At 31.5% G+C, this 26627-nt stretch overlaps 2 protein-coding genes across 4 annotated transcripts in view; one reads left to right on the forward strand and one right to left on the reverse strand.

Annotated features, from left to right (window-relative positions):
- Nucleotides 1–18290, reverse strand: LOC105330361 (CD151 antigen). 2 transcript variants are annotated; one of them, XM_066085074.1, is made up of 8 exons: nt 18191–18290; nt 8102–8308; nt 6492–6683; nt 6282–6356; nt 4998–5093; nt 1274–1387; nt 1072–1155; nt 1–248 (listed from the first exon to the last, which is right to left on the reverse strand). In XM_066085074.1, the coding sequence occupies exons 2-8, from the start codon at nt 8168–8170 to the stop codon at nt 189–191; spliced, it is 690 nt and encodes a 229-aa protein (XP_065941146.1). In that variant the 5' UTR covers nt 8171–8308; nt 18191–18290; the 3' UTR covers nt 1–188. The 2 variants fall into 2 exon arrangements, with proteins under 2 accessions (XP_065941146.1, XP_011430298.3); XM_011431996.4 differs by lacking the exon at nt 18191–18290 and having other exon boundaries at nt 8102–9085.
- LOC105330360 (parathyroid hormone/parathyroid hormone-related peptide receptor) overlaps nt 12226–26627 on the forward strand; it is a 24075-nt gene continuing 9673 nt past the window's right edge. Inside the window, exons 1-5 of one of the 2 annotated variants that reach the window (XM_066085073.1) lie at nt 12226–12321; nt 18429–18717; nt 23384–23477; nt 25129–25239; nt 26401–26519. In XM_066085073.1, coding sequence (XP_065941145.1) covers nt 18646–18717; nt 23384–23477; nt 25129–25239; nt 26401–26519 — 396 coding nt within the window. In that variant the 5' untranslated portion in view covers nt 12226–12321; nt 18429–18645. Of the gene's footprint in view, nt 12322–18077; nt 18176–18428; nt 18718–23383; nt 23478–25128; nt 25240–26400; nt 26520–26627 lie in introns of those variants that run through there. The other variant, XM_066085072.1, reaches the window with a different exon arrangement.

The following is a 26627-nucleotide window of genomic DNA, read 5'->3' on the forward strand; positions in this document are numbered from 1 at the left end:
ATCATGTAGATGCATCATGTACATGTACACGTATCATCATACCGAGATAATTAATTCGGGTTTATCTACTGAATTTCACTACGTTCCTCTTTAATAAATGTTTGTATTCGTGAAAACATATGAGTTTGAGATTCCAAGTGTATTAGCTGATAGCGTCTCGAGTTGTGTCGTCATATCCGTTTCTGCTGTCATCCAAATTCATTGCGTAATGTGTAGTAAAAACAAGATGACAGGACTATCCCAAAAACCTGAAAAAAGAATTATCAACCCATATTTTAAAGTAAAATGTAATCATTTCGTGTATCAATATATTGCCAAACGGTAATATTTCTCGTGTTTGTAATCTATTTCTTGACATCTCCGATTGCACTGCACTCTTTCCCTTTTCATACATAGCCCTTTGTCTTGCATTATGTGACAAATATATCCAGAGCGATTTATATTGCACTTGCTGACTTAACAAATATTCAAGCTTGGATACCACAGAGGAGCGAAGATTGCATGACTGCAATGATGAGAGATCTTTTTTTATATATCGATTAAAAATAAATGCATACGGTCATCTTATGAAAATTGGTGCAGTTTTGTATCATAACTATCGAGTGCATTGACTATTTGTCTTGTAGATGCTTCCTCGAGCTGTAAGCACTGTGTTTAATACTTGATATCCACATGTATTATTAGTACACGTGACTTGTAAGTCAACTTTAAGTGTATTATACATGTAATCTAATTTTAAAAATGGAAAGCTCCTCTTGAAACTGAAAGCTCTAGGATCGAACAAATGTCTGCATGCTAGACTTGCCATCAATAGATCAAGGCTTAGTTTTATCCTCTCAGCAAGACCAGACGTGATATGACCAAAATTGTTGTGTAAGGTATTGACCTCGACTTTTGTCTCCAGTCGATTTTTCATACGTTCTAATGGCCGATATTTCCGGTAATTTTTTAAACAATCTTTAGTTTGAATCATTTTTTATTTGCCCGGGGCTTTGGTGAAGATTTACCGGTATATACAGACAGAACTACCGGATTATATAGACAAATCTTCCGGTTACCGTATATACTTACTTGAACGACGGAAAACGAAAATCCTCCCCAACCAATGATAAGTAGATTTTCTTTGGTCCATTCCTCCAACACCTCGCCGCACTCCTTTGAAATACAATTATGTGTCATTATATAGAGTATTAAATTTGTCTTTAACAATTTGAAAGTTTTGCTTTATCAGCATTACAAGTTTATCAAAAATACGTTTAATGGTGCCACTTACTTGATTATGAATTGTATAATGCGTATAATTATTTGTGATGGATTTTTGAAAACAGGTATGTGGTATTTTTCCATGGACCCAATTTGTAGAATTGGTGCTTCCACAGCACTGCATCTGAAAAGTTGTGATATATACTAATATATTATATTTACCGAAGACGTATAACTTGATATCAATCTACGAGTACTTTAGAATGTACTTTTCTTTATTGCTTTTTTCTAATATCAACAAAGATATATGACACCCCTTCAGAATTATAATTTTCCTTGTAAGGGCGCCATCGCCTTTTACATTTGATTGGATTTGTAAATATTGTACAGTTTCAGCCTAACTTATAGCGTATATCATCAAAATATTAAAGAAAAGAATCTCTGTCGCGCCCTATAATGATCTGTCCGTCTGTCTGCTCGTCCAGAGCATATGTTCCCTCTCCAATGTGCCGCGACAAAGTTTCTTGGTCAAATGTGTAGGTCACATCAGACTCCATTTTTAGAATTCAATTTTGTACTAAATTTTTCTCCCACGTGAATTTACACTCTCTAATTACTTGATGTATGGAACTGTTGCAGCAGCTGAACGGTCGGTTAATCCAAATTTTCCGGTAGAATTGTAGCTGGCAAATAAGAGTTGTCACATTCTATACTCGATAAAATTAATGCGTTTGAATGCAGATTTAAAAGATCACGGAAACGTATTTCAAGTGGTGCTGACAAATTGATTTGAATATTGGTAAGACTGCGATTCGGTTACATCAATTTTGTAAGTATCTATAAAATTAAAATTGGATTTTCTTAAAAATTGTACTGAAAAACAATCAGAAGGCGAAAAAAACCACATTTATTTTCATATTCTCCCTCACTTTATTCGTTCGCATATAAACAATTAGTTCTAAATGAATAACAAAAACACGAATTACTAAAGAACGCTGCTCGCTAGCGCTTTCTTTTATTACAAACACAATACAAGTTATACAAGATTATAATCAACCCATTATTGATAATTTAATTCAGTATCCCTTAAGTCAAAATCGTTCACCATTCTCTTTATAACGTTTCTAGCGAGCAAGCTTAGTGTGCTGCGCTACCGCATGGCCATACTATTTATACATTTAGATCACGTGACTTAAATCTAATCGAACACTAATAACCATACCACACGTTATGACGAGTTATTGGTTTCCAGAGACACAGGTGAAGTATAAATAATGATAATAAGTAATTTATAGTATACCCCTAGTGAAGCTAGCTACTAATGAGTCATTAGATATTGTTTCCCGGCGACTGATGGGTCTCTTATTTTATCAAATATTTCCGATAACGAAAATTAAACAAGCTTTGTATGTTTTAGTACATAAAATAACTAGACGGGGTATTGATTGCATAATAACCCAAGTGAAGGATATATTTATTTATTGCTATGTAGACGGATGTCGGTGCGAATATTTAACTATCTTCAATGGCAGATTTGAATAATGCATTGGCATATCACGCGATGCCAAACCTAGTAGTCATCTTTAGCGGCGATGTTATCTTTTAACTGCAAGTACAGTGTGATCATTTTGTGCACTTCATTATCGTTGTATGATCCTGATTACAGAGTCCGTAAATCACAGCTACGGAAAAAGCTAATTCAAGCATCTGTCATCAGTAAGTTACTTGATTCAGATAACAGTTTATGTATGTTCGACAAAAGTATAGTGGGGTGATTTTTTCCTTTGAGCTGAATGCATGTAAAACAGCGTATTATTTCCATTTCAAAACCAAAATTTATACGTTGGTCTGGACCCCATATTCCGAAGATTTTTTTTTTCAAATATTTTCTCTGAAAGACTGCTGTACATGTAATTAACTGTTGCTCTTAAGGTTAAGATTTTGTTAATAAAAGGATCGAGGCTACAAGTTAATTAAATCTATGCATGTATTAATAACTTGATTGTACGTAAAACGACAAAAAATTATGTTGTCTAACAAAAAGAATCAAGAATGCCTTCTCTCATTAATTGTAAATAACTGTTAACATGTTCTTATCCTTTTTTAAAATAATATTAAATTGAATATAGGTATCCGGAATACATACATTTCAAGTAAACCATATGATTTTTAATTGGAGTGTCACGAAATTGTAGCATGCTACATATATTGCATATGTTATGATTTTCTACATACTTCCATTAAACCGTGAGGCACGGGATTTGAAACCCCAAATGCAAATGTATCTATTCTTGTCATTTTTTCAGATGAGATGTTTTCAAAATATGTTATAAAAGCTAACATGCACCGTAGCTACCTATTTGTTTCCGTTAAATGTCATCTGGGCTGTGTGACAAAGTTCAGGGAAGGGGGGACTGATGCAGACCTTGTGGCAATGTACCTTGGGAAAAATATCAACTTTGAAAAAAAAAGATTCATATATGAACTTCAGCATTGTCGTGATAATCGATAATTAACGTTTAGTTTCAGATGGCCAGAAACAATCGCAATTCATGGGTGGTGAAAACTGAAAGTGTTGGAAATTGAGTGGTCACATGTACTCTATGTTAAATCGTTTTATAAGCCGAAACCACTGACATCATTGAAACCGAAGTGCAAGTCAGCAGGCCCGATAAACCCTTGCCCTGTCATGGAACAAAGAACAGAATTGTTAGAATAATTAATATTTTTCCATGTTATATTTGCATAACCGAGGAGACATAATCCCCTTATTGTGTTGCCAAATATACCACCGCCCTATTTCATATTGCGTTTTACTCTGTTTTATAAAAGCAACCTGTATCCCTAGCTTTAATCAAACTCCGAGGACTGGGCTGTCTAGACAGATATTTTTCGTTTTTCATGACATATCTTAATCATAATTACACTGGTTGGTTGCTTGTGAGATAATTGCAATTAGCTGCGCAATATTTGTTTCAATACATTTTTTTTCACAACGTTTAAACAACTCTTTTAAAATATTTTTTCCTAATATTATTAAATCATTGTCACGCAATCATATTTAAATGAGAAAAAATTACAAAAAATCTTTCGTTCTGTTCAACAACCACTGTTACAATTATGTTAACGAAATGGCTTCAAGTCTTTTAATGTCCTGTAACTATGAAGCTGTGAATTTCCACTTTAGTTTTATTTTAAAGTATAAATTCACTTAAATTTGGACTTGGAGCTTTGTACCCCTCATATTGCACTTTAAATTATGAGTCAGGGTTCATTTTCTACTTTGTGATCGACAACTTGAAGAGTGTGGATAACACAATGGCAGTTCTAAGCCAAATTGACCATTCTGTTTCTATCCTTTGTCATTATGGCGAGTTGTGTTTTTTTTTTAGAATTTTTTTTATTCTCGTGATGAATCAGAGCATAGTCTATTAAAGTAACGGTGTACAAATCTGATGGAGGTCAAAGGTAAATGAAGATTAAAGAAGCTACATCGCCGCGTCTCTTTGTACCCGCCATGTTATCGCAACGTGTTTATATGTAATGGGCGATTCTCTCTCTGAACTGATACCGTGCAATTTGTTTGAAGTTTTCGGCCCTTAACTAGTGTCAGTTATGTCCTTTTAGGCGATATCTATAGTTCGCGCTGATACATTCACTTAGAATCTAGAACCAATGTCTGACTATAATCTCCAATCAAAAATTGAATTAGTATTATGTTTAATTTGAAATAATTCTGATGAATTACTTGTTTGGAGGTCCTCTGAGATATTCTTAATTAAAACATAACATACCTCAAGCTGTAAATTGTCAAGCTGTTTTTGACTTGCAGAATGGAAGTAATAATCATGAGTAAACTTCACTACCCTTCCATGGATATACCCTGGTACCTGCAAAAGTTATGAAATAGCTTATGAAATAGCTTTCTGTAATGTGTTTTTTTAAGCTACTTATCTATGAAATATTAGACTACATTGACAGTAGCATATGTTCAGAAATATGGATTGTTATTCACGTATTCACCTTGCTGCAGGTTACAGTTTTCGTTAAGTCTAAAATTTCGAAATAAGCTTTGGAAATTTGTTTCAATAGAGAGATGGATTTCTGTGTAACGATAACATTTTCACCAAGTGCAGCGAAAACGTTGACTACAACCACAAGGTTGTTTGGCGTTATACCTATCGGATGTGACTTGACCTCACCCCAAGAGAAGTCATCTTATACTAATGGCGGGTGTTGTACCAAAACACAGGGCATGGAGTCAAATAAAAATGGAGACACATTCAGTCCATGTCTCATTATCCCGAGCTATCACAGAATACTAAATTAGATAAAGAGGCGTATTTTTCCAAGAGATTTCCTTACAAGCAATTAAATATTACTCTGCCTCTAAATCTGGTATTCAATGTCCCATTCTGGAGATAAGTTTTTTGACTAAATCCTATTCAATGACTTAGATGATAGGGAAACTGTTTTAATTTCCGAGTGAAGCATACGCCCTATCATCAGATAAACTGTATCATACGTCTTCTAGAAAAAAAAATGGATTCTAAAATAAAACTTGGAATAATCATGATGGGAATAACTTATATTGTTTTGACAAAAATCCGAAATTGTGAATTAATTGCTTTAATGATAAATTAAACTTTTTAAAAAAAATATTTCGCTTTGTTTCTATCGAATGATGCAGTACAACGAAAAAGAAATACTAGCGTACATTCAAATTGGTTTGTCTTTTCTAAATTTCACTTTAACTCTGTCCTTTATTAGTATGCACAATGTCTGCAATTCATCGACGGATGCGAATTGTCAAGAACTACAAGCAGTGCATGCTATATTGCAACAGACTATCACGAAAATCACGGAATGAGATTGCTTATTCCACTTTTCAATATATATATATTTGTCGTTGATGATTCTTCGTCCATTATCAAATCTGAATGTCGCTTAATAAATAAGCCCCAAGGTCATATCAGACATTAAACGCAAATGCACAATAATCTTTCGATCGGACGTGATTATTACCACGTATTAATAACCTTAAGTTACAGATCTGTGTAGTTAATATGATTCCTCACCTCATCGTAAAATCTAAACAATTCCACGCTGGCATACACCTCTGCGCCAAAAATCACCACAAGGAAAAACAGAAACTGCAAAAACCAAGTGGAAGGAAGGAAAAAGTCACGCATTTCCTAGTGAACGTCATTCATTTGGAGATTTGAAAGCAATAAACATTAACCTTTGCTTAATCATAATTGACACAATTTTTTTTTCTGATGAGTTACCAGTAATATAGCCCCCTTTCGCCCGTTGACCCCTCCAACACATCCAATAATCCCGTTAAACGTAGAGGCGATACCAGCTGTTATGTAGATGATGACTGGGATTTCAAATTTAGAGATTTCTAAAACGGGATCGTAGGACATTAATTTGATGTACTGCCAGATGGAAACCCCAAGTAAGGCTGGCCCAGCAAACTGTAAAAGAAAATCAAATAATTGATGGTCAATGCTATGGCACAAAAAGTTATGAACAACAGGCGCAATAATAATAATGACCTTATAATGAATGTTTTGCTATGGTTGTCTTCAGGTTACAACAATGTATGGATTGTTTTTTTTTCAATTAAAATTGAAGAATATACCTTAGTTAAAACGTTGCTAAACTAAATAAAATCAAAATTTTATTTGTGATTTAGGAGACACACAATTAATAACATCATTATATGTTGTGTTTATTTTAATGATTTGAACTTAATAAGTACAGAATGATCCACCTGAATGAATCGATTTGGTAAAGGTTATTATTATAAAAAGATTTTTCTAATGCTCATTTCAAAGGAACAGATCTCGAATTTAGATTCTAAAAGAAATAAAGAACCATTATCCGACTAATATCTCCTCATCTAAGGTATTAGTTTTACTTTTTGAAAATTTAAAATACCAAACCAATTTTTTTTCTTTTTTGATTAAAATTATTGAAAATAAAAGTGGATAATGCAAACTGTATTAATCATTGGGGTGTAGGAGTTAACGTTGCCTCCTTCCGTTTGAAATGACATCGTGGTTGTAACTATCAAAACAGTGCACCGAGTAGCGCACATAACGGTCTTTTAATATATCATCAACTTTATCCGCGTTTGGGCGTTTGTTTTGATTGATCAAATTTGTTTCTTAGATCTTTGAGACATTATGTGATTAATAGTGCAAAACAACTTCTATTTTAAAAATGTTAACTTTACCTCACTACGGGACCCGAGAACAAAGGTCGAGGTTTGCTCTGACCAAGGCTCTCGGTCTTTATATACAAAGACAAACAATTGATTTTTTCCCCGAGAAGGTTGTAATAACAAAATATAAATGTTACCTAATTCTCATAGGGGATTCTGAAATATACATTTGATCCATAAAACCTACCCGTGGGAACAAACATTAATCTAACTATTTTCTTTATTTCTAGTGGATAAATATACCTTTAGCTATGTATTGCTGATAAACACTTACAATAATTCACTCTTAAAGTGTTTTATTCTAAGTTGATGATATTAAAAAAATGTTTATGGAGTAGATGTTCATACAGATCTGATCGAACAGATTCTTTACGCATACTTAAAAAAGGTGTCCTGCTCCGTGATTAATTTCATAATTTTTTAAAATTGGTATTAAAAATAAAAAACAAATTGGAAATGATAAATGTTAAAAAGGCAAAAAAAATTATTCTTGTGATATAACATTAATTTGAAAATGTATAATCATGTTACATGTCATAATAAACATTTTGATTAAAAAACATACGAAAAAAAATTCTGGATCTATGATAGTTATGTAAATGTTTCAGAAGAATTGCAATATTGAAATTCAAATTTATTAATCAATATGTTAAGGAAATGTCTTACCCAGAGTATTGTATTCAAAAGTAGAAATGTCGTTTTCATTCGTCGAAAAGAGCAGAAGCAACACGCCATGTCTGTCGTCTGTTACTCATTATGTTTCCCTAGTGAAGGCGGGCACCTGTTGCAAGTGGATCTTAATGGTCATGTTTTCCTCTGCGGACATGCACTTCTCCACCAACCTGAACAATCTTACATCTCAGTGGTGCACATCTAAATAAAAGGTCATCAAATTCATCAATTTGACTATTTGGGACCGTTATCTTTTAACCCTACCTGCTAAGTGCTAACCAAATTGATTTGATCACTTAGATTCCAATTGTTTATAGGTAAGCTGGTCAAAACGACAGATATAGACGTGGCATGAACCCAGGTGATTTGCCAGGTGAGATGGAATTTGACAGGCAGGAAAAGTAGGGTTGATAGGTAACTCAATTAAAAAGTGAGAGTAGATCTTTAGAGGTATGCGAATTAAAGGACCTTTGTGTAAATATATCCAGGTTTGACTACGTAATGTCTGCGACATATACACAGCGAAATTCTTCTTCTGAACACTCCATTATTTGGATAACGTCTATCAAAAGAGGAAAGGTGATGCAACACAATTAATCATAGACCGTATGTATCTCTCGGACATTCTTTCTGCCCCAAATTAATCAACCCTGCCGTACAGAATAGGAATCTAGGGATAAAGAATTCACAAAACTTAATCTATACTCGTTAAAATTAATTGACTTTATTGGTCATTAATACCAAGCTAGAACATTCTGTGATGTGATATATATCACTGATTATACACACTATCATATTACTAGTATGTTTCATGGGGATAATGAAGAACTTTTGAAAAATATTAAACCATATTAGAAGTAATATTAGAATGTGCTGATTGTTCTTTAACTCCATTCATTGGTTATTGCACAATGTCATTATTGTTATGAGTGTTAAATAATAATTATTAGATGTTTCTTCATGCATCCTACTGTCAAGGTAAGATTTTGTTAAATACTTAAAATCTCTTAAGATAAATGATAATGGAGGAGCAAAAGATAATTTTTCTGGATATCGAAAAAAGTCATTAAGGGACCTCTTTGCACTGAAGAGAGACAATACTGAAAATATTGATTATCCGAACTTCTTGCAGATGGTTTGAACAATCTTTTAATTTTAATTAAATTTTTACTTGCTATCCTTACATGAATGTCTTCAAAATGTATAAAGAACTAGTATCCACACTGTTTTTGTTGGTTTCATAGGCAATGCAAGGGCGAAGAGGTATCTTGCTTTTAAACATTTTGAACATCTTTTTATCTTCTGAAGACGTGCACTTAACTAAGCCTTGAACTTAATTTGGGTCACTTTGTACTTATCTTTACATTGCATCTCAAGACATCCCCGTTGTTCATGCCCACTATTTGTTGCTGGCTCCTAGAATCCCAAAATAACAGATCATTGTCGTCCGAAGATTCTTTTAATAAAGACTTCTTTTTACTCGCAATGCGGACCACAGACATGACGTGTTTGATATATAAGGTCTTCTTTTGAATAAGTAATCTGTTCAGCGCGAGAAAACCACCTGTGGTATTTTATTCAAGAGTTTTTGAAGAAAATCACAAAATAGACGCATGTCCTTTTTACACTATCCTGGTCCTTGTCCACGTATTACAATAAATAAGAAATGTGTTGACTCAGACAGAAAATTTAAATTGATATATTTCACAGTTTATGTTTAGTAATGCTATATACATACATGTATATGTTTTAAGATTATGACCATATTGATTTTCTATGATATGTTTAAAAAATATTAATATGCCGGACAAACTTAAGTAAACAATCAAAATGAGTATTAGAGACGAATGCTATAAAAGATGACCGAACAAGGGCCTATGGATAGAGCGCCAACGTTTGTTAGTTGAAAGTATTACGGTAATTTCTTTACAATCATGTCATCTTAGAAAGATTTTTTGTAAGGCTCGTTTATGTTCAAATCATTTTTGCTATATTTTAGCTAATTTTAGTTTGATCCATATTGTATTTGTTCATTCATATTTGTATAGTCCACTAATGCATTTTCCATAGGCGGTAATGTTAACGTTATGGTTCATAGCTCTGGCCCTAATTTTCGTTCAGCATCGAGGGACCTCTTGAATGAAAGCTCATCAAATTGTCTCTTTCCTGTTAAAATTTCGTGGTTTGAAGTCAGATTCGTTTTCCGGCAAAATGCGTCTGTATTGAAAAACTCTGAAAATGAAAGTAAAAGTAGGGAATTTCTCAGTTTTGGAAAGGGTGTACATCAAACAATTTCAATTCTTTTCTTCAAATGATAATTCAATTTTGACACTTGTTTTAAAAATTGCAAATCCTCTTTTCTGACATGTGTCAAGCATTCTGATTTAAAATGTCCCAATAAATGTATATACACTCTATAAGTATAGGGACTATTTTGCTTAAAGGCACTACTTTGTTCGTCCTACCGATTCTAAAAATAGTTAGAGGGATATACCCATTTACATGTACCTTATTGTATGAATTGTAAAGATTACACAATGAAATGCTTTCTTTGGTAACTTATGCGGGATATGAAGGTAGCGACATTGCAGAAAACATGCATAACCCGCGTTGGCGTAACAAATAACACTCATTATGAATTTGTCTTTGTTAGACAGACAAATTAAAATGCTTAAGCATTTATTTGTTGCAAAATGTTTGTAAACTAGATTATTCTGGAATGTTTTCAAATGAGAACGACTTAACCAAAATTGCAACCATACTATGTTTGCAAATTTTCAATGACGTTTGTTTTAACGTTAAGTATTTCAACAGCTACCCCTCTTTATAATATAGGTTTTTTCTGTTGAAATACAACTTACATGTAATGACTATTTCATAACTGATCAAAGTTATATTGATTGGAACATATTTTATTATGTAAATATATTGCATAAATGGTTTAGGCAGTTGGTAAGCTTTCTCCAAAGCTATATTACACTTACACAGACAAGCATTTTTATATTTTATGAATTATACATATATACAGGCACGTAGCATCAGGGGGGGCCAGGGGGGGCCTGGCCCCCCCCACTTTTTCTGGCAGCAACAAATTTTTTAAAATTTACATATAAAAAAATGAATTTTAATGGGGTTGGCCCCCCCCCCCACTTTTTTGGAAGTGAGTAAAAAATTGATATGAAAATAAGGAAATGAGGAGTCAATTTGAAGTTACCTCCCCCCCCCCCCCCACGGATTAGGAATTTGATGATTTGAAGGGAAAAAAATTTTGGTACGGAAGATTTTTGTTGTTGAAAGTATAGTTTAGTATTCCCCCCCCCCCCCCCCCCCCGCACGGATTAAGATTTTGAAGATTTTTGAAAACTTAAATTTTCTTTTTTTTTGCTTGTCAAGAATTTTTGGATGGGTCTGGCCCCCCCACTTTCAAAAACGATGCTACGTGCCTGATATAGCGAGTACACTTTGCGCAAAAATAGATTTCAAACGAAAATTAACGCTATGTATAAGTCAAAAAGGAGAATATGAGCATACTTGAATCTAAATATATCTTATTATCAGGCAATTTTCCAAGATGTACAATTAGTCACAAATTGTGTGGGAGTTTTATCGTTCATCAAACTAATTACTTTCTTTATCGTGATGCAAAATGACTTAAATTATGCATAAAGGTACATTGTATATCGTAGACAGTCATTCTATTTAGAGTAGTATTTATAAGAAATTATACAACTAATATATCATTAACTTTTTCAATTGAAATATTTTTACTCTTTTAAAAGAAATTAATTGATAAGAAATTTGGAGTGAAACGAATTTGTTATAATTTATAAAAAAAAAAAAGGATTCAATACTGCTCACAATATTCCTTACATAAATTTTCTTTAAAACTAACAGTAACAATTAAAATCAACGACATGTCTACAAACAGTTTACCCACAATGCAAGTCATGTTAATGTTCTGTGAGTGTATCAGACCAGTCGTTAACGTCAATTACAATTGTGATATACGATTTTGATTCAGCGATTCTGAAGGAGGAAATGTCCCTCAAAATGGTCAATTAAATCTTCTTCCCGCTGAAAAAGACAGGAGTAGCTGCATTGGAATCAGTAATTACTGGAGAAAGAAGGTTAAATGACACAGTGTCCAAAGTATGACAAGAAAAGGGATGAGTAACATAGAAAGATCTGGCTAGGAAAATATTTTACCAAATCTGGTATGTATGAGTTTAAAAATATATATTTTAAAAAAATGAGTTTAGTATGACTGTATGCATTTTTTTTTTACAATCTTCTCCAAAAATAAATAAAACTTACTACATTTAGCACGTGTACAGCAATGAACTCATTCCATTGCATCAAAATCTCCCTTTGAGAAGTTCTTTGTTAAGACTTCATATTCAGCATTTCAATTCCTTTTATTCCAAAACCTTAAACCATATATTTGGTTAAATAGGTTCATTGATATAGGTAAGGCAATTGGGAGGATCGTAAGTAATGCAAATTATTTATTAATTATTTCACTCCAATTGAGATTTATTGAATGAATTTACAAACATGTATAAAGTTTAATAACATTTCTCTACAAAAAAATCCAGGTCTTATAAGAATAAGAATCCACAAAAAATTGTTCTTTTATAAATGATTGTTACTGTTATTCATGGATAAAAAAAGGTATTCAAATTATTCGTTAAAAACAAAAATATTTCCCAAACTAAATGAAAATGAATCCGTTACACCGATTCCCAGAACTGAAAAAAAAACAACTTTAAAAATCAAAATGAAAACTTTCACTTTTGCAAGGTAACGAATATAACCAATGTTAAAAATAGTAAATGTATTCGGTATGACATCAATTAATTCTGGTAAATTATTTATTTATAATTAAAAATAATAATTGCATTCTTTTTTTAATATAAGCTTATTAATACATAGCAAACTAAAAAGTAAATAGGACCATACCCGAGACTTCCCTTAAAATAAAGTTTTTAGGTGGTACAGGACAGTTTTTGATACAATTCACTGTAGCCAGTAGATGTGTGTCTTTGGAATTCTGTAACTAGAATTTTCTCAGTTCCTATATATACAGGAAAAATGGCAACATATGTTCAACATGGTTTTCTATGTCTCATCCGCCTAATTTTCGTGATTTTTTACCTCCCGTCTGTGACTTGCAATTTCACTCTGTAAAGACAACACTACAGTCATGGCAGCAAGTTTCGCACTTACATTATACATGTACTTACATTAGGCGCCTGCATATTGCATGCCTATTTCAACAATAGGCATCCCTCTAACTAATGATAATCATTATTATATTGAAGATTAATTCATGAATTTTACCAACACTCATAAGTACAACAACTCTCAATTTTACAAAAAATTATACTTTATCCGAAACTGTCCCTAGTTACTGCTGACTCTAAATAAGCGATGCTCAGATATTGATCAAACGATAATCTTACAAAAATCTCTTAAGTGGTTTCACTACTTGACGATATTCATGCATCTCGCCAAAATTTTACAACTTTGACACTACAATTGGAATTAGATTTCGGGAAAATAATGACATAATTCCAACACTGGTTAAAGATAATATCTAATTACAGCCCATTTAAAATTTTGGTTGATTTAATTTTTTTTCACTGCATTGAATTTGTACGAGAATGCTTTCTGAGGCCAAGACGACACCATCTGATAATGTGTCCCCTGCTTTAATCATTATTCATTCTAATTGGGCTGACAGCATTCAAGGCCTCTTTCCCCAACATTATATTGTCAACATTTTCGAACAATCATGGAATATGTGACTTGGTGCATCTTGATGAACGTGTAGGCGTTGGATTGAAAAAGAACAATCTTTCTCACATTTATCATCGCCAAAATGATTTTGATTCGTAAATTGTATCTACTATAGCGTCTTCTCCACGTTTGTGTGGAGTTGTCTCTCTAAGATTCCATGCAAGTGCCTGACTTGTAATAGTTATGCTCTCTTGTTTAGTTGCAATGCTGTGTGGTTATTTTTGTTTATTCTAATTCAGGAAAATTATAGTACATTGAATTTGTAACAAATACACCTACTTTAATGCGAGTACTAATTGTAACTACAATGACAATGTGAGGATTTGGGGGTACGTATTGCTGTAGGAAATGATCCGATATAAGAAAGGCCGTAGGCATCAACAAAGGTAAAAATGTGTGTATGAAGCCTAACATTGTTACCTGTCTCGTCTGATAAAGAGTGTGTTAAGACGTTAAAAAAATATGATATATTCATTTATCACATTTCATTTCACATTATTAATATATGTGATTCTGGATGTCGTTTTTGGAATGAAAAGTTTTTGCTTTTTTTAAAGAAAGACATGTTGAGCACATCGAATTGAAATAATAACAGTCTTTTTAAAACAAAATATCAATAACATGTACAAATGAATAAAGAAGAATGGTAGGGATTGTGGCAACGTATTTTAAAAATGTTTTTGAAGTGCGTCAAATCAACCAACGTTAACTTTGAATACATTTTTTTCAAAGTGGGTTAAATTGACGATGTCTGCGTAATAACACGATTTTTTTTCTTCAATTTTCCTACTTGTTTGTCGTGCTATATAAAAGAGTGTATAAAAACTAATTTCCAAAATGTCTTGTACAGACTTGAAGCTACGAACACAAAAACTAAATATGTCATAAATAAAGTCTAGACCGCGAGTAATGTCATTAAACTATTGATTGTCGAGATGAAAATAAAGTTTGGAAATACCGCTTTCAAAACGTTTTGGCACGAAAGAAAATCAAGGTCAGAAAATGTATCAGTTTGCTATGTTGTGTAGATTTTTGTCTAAGTTAGCTTGAATTGATATTGAAAAAGCTACAATTGCAGCTGAATTATAAATCAAAGAGAATGATTATTCGATCGTTATCAATATGATGTTAACAAGAGTTGCCCCGACAAGACATCTATGTCTTGAAACAGATCTACTGAAATATCAATATTGTACTATATATAGAGAGAAAATGAAAAATGTCTTAAAAATATGCTATTGCGTCGCATTACGACCTCAGAAGTTAATCATTAACCCATCTTTCCTCACACATAATTCCTTTGCTTTAAATATAGAGTTATTATCAACCAGAAAATTATTTAAAATGTCTTTATTCAGTTTATTGTCATTGATAACCAAATCAATGCATTTCATTATTTTTGAGGTGCATACAAAAGTAACATATTAAAGAGAAACATTTCCGTTTGTATAAATTCCCATTTGATGATGTTGTTTTCCACGCGTTTGTTTTTCAAATGATTTCATATTGTACCATATTTGTTTCGTCTCTGTTTTATGTCTGTATGTAAAATTTACACATACATCTTTAAATGAATTTATTTTTGAGAAAAAAAGTGAAAAACAAAACAAAAACATAGGGCAATTAATTATGAGTACGCTTGAAAGGAAAACTATGTCCGAAGTCATAAAATAATCCGTTAGATAGTACATTTGTCTATCATTTCTTCCAGAAGATAAACTGATTGTATCTAAATGTATGTGATTCAGTGCGTTGAAGATAGTAATTGTTTTCTAATATGTTGAGGAAATTAATATTCGATCTTCAGAGATGAAAATTAGCATCGAATGTTATAAAAGAAAAGCCAGAAGAAATCCCCACACATGTCAAGTAGTGCTATCTGGAGACAACGGACAATCAGTGATTTTCTTTCATTTGCATTTTGACACCTCGTCGAATTTATCAATCATGTAAATATAAGAATATTATCGCTCATTGAATTAGAGTAGGGGAAACCGGCATGCCCTGAAAATAACGTGCAGCTACTTTCATGGAGATGATGTAATAGCCATTTAGTGCTTAAAATTTGTTTGCGTAAGAAGAAAGTACATCCATAATTGTATATATATAAAAAATCATAGATGTGATATGTCTTTCAGGAAAATTTTATTGCCATAGAAATTTGACACGGTTGCTTTTGGTATTGCTTTTTTTTTTTTTAAATCAGAAGTACTTGTTTCCTGATCTTATTTCTTCCAAGATCTCTTGATGTTCAACAATATTTGTTACATATGTGTTGGTTTTTAACTTTGTATTTCTGTTTGCATTAACTGGTTTTTTACAATAGAAGATTCATGCACTCACGTGGGTTATGTATTGCATTTCCTTAAAAATAAAAAAGAATACATCTAAAGATTGCGTGTACTTTCTTTAATGCTATGGTAAATCAGTTAATATATTTATCACAGAAAAACATTTGAAAAACAAATGATCAAACAAAGTCGTTCATTTCTGACCTTACCCTTATTTAGCCTTCAGTATCTAAATTAAAGAAATAAAAATATACTTAACCAAAAATGACTTAAGGAAGCTTTCAAAAATTATAATATCAAGCAACACGCATGCCTATATAAAATATGTATTTTTAAAGCAACAATGCATAATTTTTAACAACAATGCATTCAATATTTGACCATCACTTAGAAAAATGAAAGAAACCCTGTATATAACATTTTAAAGCCGTGATACATGCATGAATACGTTATTATATTCTCTTCAGTATTATACCCTCTAACGGCCTATCTATCATACTGCAAATCAAGTCAATGAAAAGTAAATGCCTTTAAAACTGAACCTACGCATATCATTTGACTAAGTGACGAAAGACATTTTTTTTTAAATTTTGCTAGATACTTTTTTAAATGATTGATTTATGATTTTACGGTTTATATACATATACACGTGCACTCCTTAATCAAATCTTGCAAATCTTTTGTGGTCTATCCCAAGGGATGAGACACTTGTATATGAAAAGGTAATACCGAATTTATTTCTTCTATGTTTGTTAATTACATGTTTTAAGTGATGTTTCGAAACATAAATATACTTGATTATATTGCTAAAAAAGTTTTTAAAAAATCTTGCAAGTAATAGGAACCTGAACCTAAAGTAGATTCTTTTCATGATGCTTAATAATGGTAAATTTCCATAATTAAGTTCAACGAGGTACTATTAATAAACGACAAAAATTGAGTTTAAATTTAATTTAATTTTTAAAAAAATGAATTAAAAAAACTAGAAAGTATGATTTACAAATAGATTGCATAGATTGCAATAAACTGCTGCCGATTAATTAAAACCAAAAAGAAAAAAATCAATCTAAGTATTTTCCTTCAATATTACAAATATTAGTTTAACGTTAGATATCCGTTTTGATTTTTTTGTACAGAATTTAATTAAATCCATTAATATTACAATCAATGAATGCAATCATGAAATACTGTTTGCAGTTATTTTTCAATAAAGATTTTTCACCAAACTGCTATTCCTTTCTTTATCCATTTATGTTATACATTTAATCTGACTTTGATTAGAAAATTAAAGAGGAAGCCCATGCATGTAAAATCAATCTTATATGATATCTATACCTTGTAAATCAATTTAAAAAGTAAAACTGTAGAACTGCCTAAGAAATTAACACATCTATGTATATGCATACTATATTTTCATGTACTTGTATAAACAGCAACTGGAGGTAAGTAAAATTGTAGTTCGTTAACATTAATCTACTTATTAATGAAGAAGATATATACTGTAAGTCCTTTTAATTCCATGTGTTAAAATTTTTTAAATGATATTTTGCAAATATCCTTTTGCATTTTATTAAATATGAAATTATGCAAAAGCAATTAAATTCCATATATTGATACACAGGCAATGTAATATTTTACCAATTATATAGTATCACCTTATCTAACTTTCAATAAAAAGTTAACACCTTTTAGAGAAAATCTTTTAGTTGAACTTCCTTTTAAAAACGGTATGACGACGTGACGACAGGTGATGATGTCTCAAAGCTTACCAACCATTGCCGGTATAAATCTCTAATATATAATAGCTTACTTAAGTTAGGTAGTAAGCTTTCAATGATCGAACGCATCGTATTCTAATACCTCCCTTTTATCGATACGTTAGGTAACAAGCCCATTTTATCTACAATTTAAACTCGTGCGACAATGATGGGCTTTTTATACGATTTTTAAGCTTGGTTTGCGGTCGGTCTCTGTTAAGGTAAGTGATACTTACGTTACACAAAGAAAATCTGCACTGGAATCAGCAATAGCTTTGATTTACAAAGCTATTCTGCGAAGAGTTATGCTAACGATCGTGAAGTCTTGATGGAGATGAAGGATTCCGTTGCTGCTTTAAATGAAATAAAAGCATAAATTTCAACCACCAGGGTCAGCTTATGTAGACGCGTATTGCATTAATTTTACCATAACTATGGAATAATATCCTAAAGTAAATGTCTTTTATTTTAAAGAATTGCATCTTATTAGCACCAAGGAGGAATCTTAACGACGGGAGGTCCCGGTGTTTGAAGGCGTTTGTAGCTGGAGGGTCGGGGGTTAATGGCGCCGGCTCGTATCGACTGAGCAGGTCCAACAGTTGCTGCAGTGGGCTGTAAAACAATGAATTGACAAGCCTGTCAACCGAATTTCTAAACAACTGAACTATATAATTTGAAACTGCACATCACCATGAATTTGACACTTCAAACTTCTGTGGCTTGTAATAGGACGGACAATATGATGGTTCCTAACGAAGAAAAGGTAGGGGATGAACTATGCATCGGGATTGAATCTTGATATTAATGATATGGAGTTTGGTGTTAAAATTGATTTTTATTATTAGGTTTTTCACCTACATCAATTTATCGCTGAAATTGATTTTGCAAATATGATTAATTATATATTTTTTTATCTAATCTTTTAATAGTATTATCTTTTAACTTTTCCGAAGATTAAATAATTCACGTATTCGAATTTTGAATAGTGTTGTAGATACTTCATGTGTAGGAAATAAGTTCTAGGATAAAATTTGCTTAATTAATATTACTAGGTAAATGGGCAACACAAAAGAATAACATGTTGATCATTGAATATTGATATCAGTCCAGTTCTCTCTAATAGAGCAACGCAAATCAAAACTAACTGTGTGTCATCCTTTGTCTGTCACCACTATTGTCAAATTTATTTAACAAGTGACCCACATATCTGCGTTTAATTTTTCGTTTTTTGTTCTAAAATCATTTTATTGACAGCATGTTAAATAAAACACTACTTTATTGTAGAACGTTATTGAGAAGTTTTGTCACAATATATTTCATAAAATAAAGTTCAGACACATTATGAAAAAAAAAATTGTTGTAATAAATTTTAAATCACAGGCAATATCTAGAATATGGCTTTCTATTAGTTTTCTTCTGAACTTGGAATTAAATATGATTTACAACGCTGCTTTATTGTAATTCTGCTTTGATAAAAGGAGACAAAAACTTACTTTTTGTCTCATCGTTCCACGTTTTATATCTTTGACACGTTCGACCCTTAAGATAGCAAGCTTATTATACAAAAAGACCAAATAAAAAATCTAAGGACTGAGGGTAAATACAGCACTTTATTATTTCTTTATTGCCTTTTTAATTCAATTGATACCCCTTGGCGTGTTAGAATATTTTAAATTTACACAAATCGTGACTTTGATTCGGATAACTCTTCTGATTACATTAATCTAAAATTCATATTTCATGCGATTTTTCAATAGGCTGATTTTACAGAAAACGTTAAAATTGAATTGTACAGTCTTGCATGATTTGTGATTGAATGCGGGATATACGCGCTTCTTTTACAACATGACTGAAGATTACAGCTAATGGATAACTTTTGATATAAATTACAATCTGTTGTTAATTGAAAACTTATGATATTTACACAGTAATTAAACATATGTGTAATGTTGCAGTTGGTAGTCATGGCACTAAAAACGTTGTAATATAAGTTTAATATATATATATATATATATATATATATATATATATATATATATATATATATATATATATAAACAAGGCATATATATATAATGGATGTTATTTGTACTGTGAATTAAATGTTAAAAATGCTTTTCTATTTCGTATAATTTTGTTTATTGTGTATACTGCCTTCTTCAATTTAAACTCACTGACTTTCGTAAAATAAAACGAATTCTATAGCGCACGAATAATAACTAATTTGATATTTTACATCGGAAAGGAAAGACAAGAATCAATGATCATATGTACTAATTGTAATCTTTGGTCAATGTATTTACAATTTTTATTAAGCTCTCGTTTAAAAATCAGCGTTCAAACGCTTTAGAGAAATGGCTCTCATAATGAAATTTGAAACCTTTTACAGCAAAACCTTTTACAACAATTACATAATATTATTTACATTTCTGTGTTGTTTTCATTTCTGAAATAATTGTACAGTTGGTAAACATGTAATATTGACACGCTTTCTGTCAAAATCGATTTTTTCTACCAACATAGCAGCATGGATTACAGCTTTCATGTCATAATATATCATTGCTAGTTATTTGTGCAAAAATCAAAAATAAAGTCAACTTTTGCTGGATTTCAACTGCTATATATTGGTCGGTTACGACTGTAAGACTATTAAATTCCAATAAAAAAACCAGCTGAAGAATGGTCTTATTGTTAATTGTTTTTTGCATCACAACCTACTATAAAATATTAAAACTGTACATTCTATCATCGGGCAGAAATAGAATGCATTGCCAAATGAATATAGAACCCAAGTCACGTTCCTTTCTTGATATTTTCAGAGAAAGTTATATTGATCCAAGTGCATCTTCGGGTTGATCGAATTTACGAACTGTAGCTAAAGTTTACGTGCACTGTTGTATCATATTGCGGTCCAAGTAGAAATTAACAGTTGCGTGTTGAGAAAATGAAGTGGGTAAACCAACTCTTTTCATCTGCGCTGTAAACGTGTTTGTGCCGGCATTCTCGAATGTTAAACCATAATTGCACAGCAAGTAGAATAAGACTTTGTACCTGAACCTTAGAACTTTCAGCATTATTATACGTCAGAGAATGGCCAAACTAACAATCATAGATTCAACATTTTACATGTATTTCTGTCAGTTTTATTATCTTAAACAATTTCCGATTTTGTAATGGTTTTCAAATGAATAAGAAGGTTGATACATCAGGTTGAAAAAGATTTTTTACTGGTATATTGAACCTATGTAAACAAAAACAGGGCACGAGCCTTGTTTACATGACAAAGAATTGTGTGAACTGTATCTTGCTTACAAGTTTACGCCTGACTCTAAAATTGTGGGTACTCATTACAAATGCATTCCTAAAGCATTGTAAACAATTAAAACAAAAAATAGAATTTGACCAAAATCCTGACTATGCCCCTTTTAAGACCTCTTTCTAAGCATTGATATATGATATCTTATTTATGAATTGGGTCAGGAAAAATGCAACTTTATGTATATATATATATATATATATATATATATATATATATATATATATATATATATATATATATATATATATATATATATATATATATATATATATATTCATTCTGACCATCATTAAAGCACTTTTAACTATTTTGGTATATGATGTTATTGTTCCCATTTTTGTCAAGTCATTTTTAATTATGTTGAGAATTGCACTTTAAGTACAAAAAGGTCAAATCAAATGAACTCAGAGGGTAAAACCTGGCCTCCCCCCCCCTTGTTTTTCTTTGTATATAATATTTTGAATGAATGTTTTGTATACAGATTTTCACTAAATTTATGATTCAACCACATTGAGGAGTAAAATACATCAATTATAAATGAAAAAAATATTTTACCTTATATTTGCCCTTATGTCCGTGTGTCCATGTTTTCTAATTATAGATGAAAATGAATGATCTTTAAAATGTTGTATTGAAAAATCCTTTATAAAATAGAAAATTTGACTTAATGTGCATCTTTAACCAGGGAATATTTCAAAAATAAGGTACAATATAATCTATTCAATTAAATAATACTTGGTATTTATGTTACCTTTACCCCTTTGTAAAAGCTTAAAATGCAAATTTGATATATACTTTTAAACCTTGTACAATTTTTCCCCCTCAAAGTTGCCCATGGATTTTATTTTGCATATATATATAGAACAGATTATCACTAACAGAAATACATAATTCATTTTTCCAGCAGTGGTTGTAGATTTTGCATATAAAGTGATAAAGATGTGCAATTTTTGAAAATTGATAAGCGTCTAAATGCATGTTCTCATTCTGTTGTCATGGCAACAATTACAATGAAATATTTTAAAATTTTATTTTTTTCTAAAAATGGGAAAACTCGATCTTATGATAAATACAAAAAGCAAAATACGATATAATATCATGTAAAGGAATAATTTACGTAGATGTTTAACTAAAATCATTGTTTTAATTTCAAAGATTTGTGCACCCGTAACTAAGGAAATAAATTTCCTTGGATACCAGTCCCTTAGTATGACAAAAATCATCGTTTATCTCGGTTTTTGTGTTAAGTAGATTAAAATCAATAATATACAAGCAGCTTTTCAAAAAATAGTTTTTCCACTTTCCACGGAATGCTTGATGCTTGTTGATTTTTAGTCTTAAATATAATCCGATTTTAGGGGATGAAACTTTATGCAGAGTGTTATTTATGTCTCTGCTTTATGTAAGCTTTCATTTACGATATAATTGAAACAAAAAATACTTTTGTATTGTAATATTCATGTTTCCCTCAAAATGTTCATCAAATTAAGATTACAATCCAGACTTTTGTCTCTATTTTGTTCTATGAATTAAAAAAAATGTCTTCTCATTTGTGGATTGAAATTGATCAAATCATTAAAACGGACTCTACATTGGTTTCAAGGTTTTCCGTGATTACCACATATACTCGTACTATTTCTTATCGGAATAATAATTCTAGGATCGATGGTTTTAGAAGCACGATACAGATTTACAAAGCCAGAGGGGAGCAGTTTTAAATAAGTCTTATTCCGTTCAAGCCAAGACCCTTAGTTTTGTCACCCACTTATGAAATGATAATCAGACAAGTGCATGACAAACCATCACCCACTGCAAAATAAGATACTAAAGATACTAAAGAATAGCCTATTATTGTGTAATCTTTTTTTCTATTTAAATTAGACATAAGACTTTCTGTAAAGAAAAGGAAACCAAAGTCGATTCTTGTTCGTTCCTTGTCCTTATCAGAATCTAAAGAAACATCATTTAATTATTTTCAATTTCCGCTTGGTTCTTTTGCAAGTGTTGGTTGTCTGTTATTCGATATGAGATTATGGTTAACGAAGTCTAACAGATGTTAGAAGATGACAGGTTAAAGCCTTGAATTCAGGGTCTTCTGGTCTGATTTTAGGAATACAGGCTGTCATTACTTCAGCAAACGAGAAGACTTATGGAAGAAGAAGCCAAATGTAGTAAACTAATCCAGCAGACAGTACCAACTGCAGGTAAATAGGGTGGTTACTGTGGTTTCATTAATATTCAAGGGTATCAATTTTCGTGGATAAAGTGAAAATCACAGTTTCAAGGATACGTAAATTCGTGGCCAATGACCCTATCAATACAAATTATTAGTAGAAATTGCACTTAAATGAACAATTACTTTCGTGGATAAACTTAACAACGAAATCCACGAAAATTGGTATTCAACGAATATTGATGAAACCACAGTATTATAAGTCAAAGAAGTTTTGTCAGCAAGTGAAAGACATTATATATTACTAAAAATCTTCGATATTAGTACATTAAGGTGTGATGGATGATTTACTTTGAACAAGCAAGACCAAAGGAAGCAGGTTTTTCTTTAACTACAGTGCCAACGTATGCCGGATATCACAATGTTTGATTTCAATTCGGTAAAAGTTGTTTCAGTAAAAAAGCAACAACGTAAATGTTTAAAAAACCCACACATTCCAATTCCTTGATTATTGTTGAAGTTTAATGGACAAAATCATGTATCTCTAACAGCTACTTCAAATGGATAACTCGTTAATCAAACCAACAATTGTATCCTCTACAGTAATCTCAAAGCTAATTTCTTCATAACAGATTAATTTTTCTAATTTCGTTTACGACGCGTTAAATTCCCATTTGCTCCTTATCTTCCAAATCTAAAAAAAAATAGTCTATATCCTTTTTATTTTTACGAAAGAGCGGTTGTTTTTGCAGTCGTAAAATTGTATTTAAGTTCTTTGTAATGACACAAAACAACCAACCTCCAAGGATATTTTATGATCAGCTCAAACAACTATGTCACGTCTTTTGAAGTTATGTTATTTCGCAGTTATAACAAATAAAAGAACACGTTGAGCTGTTGGATCCTAAATCCAACATCGAAAACTATAAATTTGCATCCTTTGTGTTTATTCTCTCTTCTGAAAATAGAGAAAGGAAAATGTCCTTCACAAAACCAAAGAAACGACCCAGATGTACCTCCTGAACTCAAGATATGGTAGACGAACTCAATTATAATTTGCTTTATTGATGATCATCAAAACAAAACTGTCAAACAAAGATATTGATATAGAAAAAACCCACCAAATCACAGACTTTGGGGAGACACACATTTTACGAGGTTGTTATGTGCCTTACAGTCTTACAGATTACTGTTTTTGATATTCATTGCAATCTAAACAAGAACCAGACACTTATGGTCTGAAAAACTGTTATGTTACAGAGAGAGAGAGAGAGAGAGAGAGAGAGAGAGAGAGAGAGAGAGAGAGAGAGAGAGAGTTATTAGCAGATCACCTCTCTTACGCTCTTTGACAACTTCTATGCATTAATTATCTTACGCTTACATAACAGGATATATTTTTTTTTCTTATATGCTTTTCATAAGAAAGCTTAATTTTAAGAGTTTTTATCTTCAACATCCATTTATTCATATTCAACTAAAAAAGATTCTGATGTCTTGCATAGCATTTAACAACTGGAAGAATATTTTAAATACTCAAGTTTAAAAGTACAATACATTTCAAAGTCATGTAAAATCAACAAAGTAAACTTTTGTTGCTTGCTATATATTTTCTCATAAATTGTTAAGAACATTTACATGCGCTCAAGAAGGTATCGTATAGATTAACTGCGTTGTGTTGACAGATATGATGTGCCCCCCAATATGGGATTACGTAATGTGTTGGAACGCCACAGAGGCTGGAACCACTGTCGTACAACCCTGTCCAAACTACATCCACAAATTTCTACTTAACGGTAAAATAATATCGCATTTAAGCACAAAATACTTTACAATTCTGTTAAATACAATCAAGTGAATGTTGTATCTTTCGTTCGATCGTTGTATTGATTTGGTGAATATATTATTTAAAGTTGAAATCTTTCAAAGCGTTCAGCATTACATAATAATGTGTTGCTACATTTATATTACAGTTCGCTACGATTTGTACCATCCTTATGAGTACACGACACAAGTTGTGGAATGAAGAACATTAGTATTGAAATGCGCTTAATCTCATATTCTCTTTTTGTAACAATAAAATATGCTTTTTTCTTCCATAAAACTTGTGAAACGATATGTTGACGTTTATTACAGCAAACAGATAATAATCAATGCATTCTCAACACGACTTTAGGAAATTTGATGCTTGTTTCAAAAACAATCTTACGTAATTACATTTCCCTTAAACATTTTGTGATGAGAGGTCTTGACTCTACCTGAAATAGTCTTATCCAATAAACACTTAACCTTTTTTTTTAATGAACGTTTAATTTAACGCTGGTTCATGTTGATTTGGTTGTCTGGTCCTCTCTGGTTTTATAATAAATTCATAGATCTGTAAATTTTTGTAAATATTGAAATTAGTAGCACATAAACTTCTTAACATAAGGACCATATTTTAGCCATGGTGACTGTTAGACTGCGCTCATGAAACGATTTCTTATGCGAAAAACTTTTAACAGTTAATGCAAAAACGTAAAAGAATTAATTATCTTGTTTTTGTGTGTATTTAAACAATAAATTTGAATATGATTGTAAACTATAAAACATATTATTAATTAAACAAGTAGGAATTGAAGGTTTGTTGCAGCCCATTTCATATACTGGCTGAATTTTGTCAATATATATGTCCCAACATGCGAAAAGCAACAGCTTGATTAAATTACAATCGTAATTCAGAAAATGAATATTGTTTTATATAATTGCGTAAAGGTATCTGATGAGTTTTGAAAACTGTAACCAAGTTTGATTAAAAGAAAGAAAAATAATTTCCTATGAAATGGTTATGCTGTAAACATGGATTCTTTTTTGAAAAACAATGAGTATATGGAACTTACTAAGCATTCAATACTCAGAGATTGGTTCACGAGAAAGAGATTTGTGGTTTGTTTTTTTATCGATGTTTTCTAATAAAGGATTTGCAAAGAAAACATGCATGGAAAATGGCACTTGGTACATAAGCCCTCTGACTAATAAAACATGGACTGACTTCACGGGTTGTTCCTTCGAAGAGCAATGGCGCCAGTCCCTAAATGTGAGTAACTATCTAAAGTCACTTCATTGCAGTCTTAAAATATAATTCATTTACAAATTTAACTCGTTTGATGGATGATAACCCTTGTTATCAAATCTAACTACCCAA

Source organism: Magallana gigas, chromosome 5 (assembly GCF_963853765.1).
Source record: "Magallana gigas chromosome 5, xbMagGiga1.1, whole genome shotgun sequence".
In the NCBI taxonomy this organism is placed as follows: domain Eukaryota; kingdom Metazoa; phylum Mollusca; class Bivalvia; order Ostreida; family Ostreidae; genus Magallana; species Magallana gigas.

Bases quoted from the DNA above. Each gene is read 5' to 3' on its own strand.
- LOC105330361 (XM_066085074.1), bottom strand. From the start codon at position 8,170: ATGGCGTGTTGCTTCTGCTCTTTTCGACGAATGAAAACGACATTTCTA. The intron at 1,156-1,273 runs GTAAGTGGCACC...TGTATTTCAAAG, and splicing joins ATTATACAATTCATAATCAA to GAGTGCGGCGAGGTGTTGGA. The intron at 249-1,071 runs GTAAGTATATAC...TTCTTTTTTCAG, and splicing joins TTTCGTTTTCCGTCGTTCAA to GTTTTTGGGATAGTCCTGTC.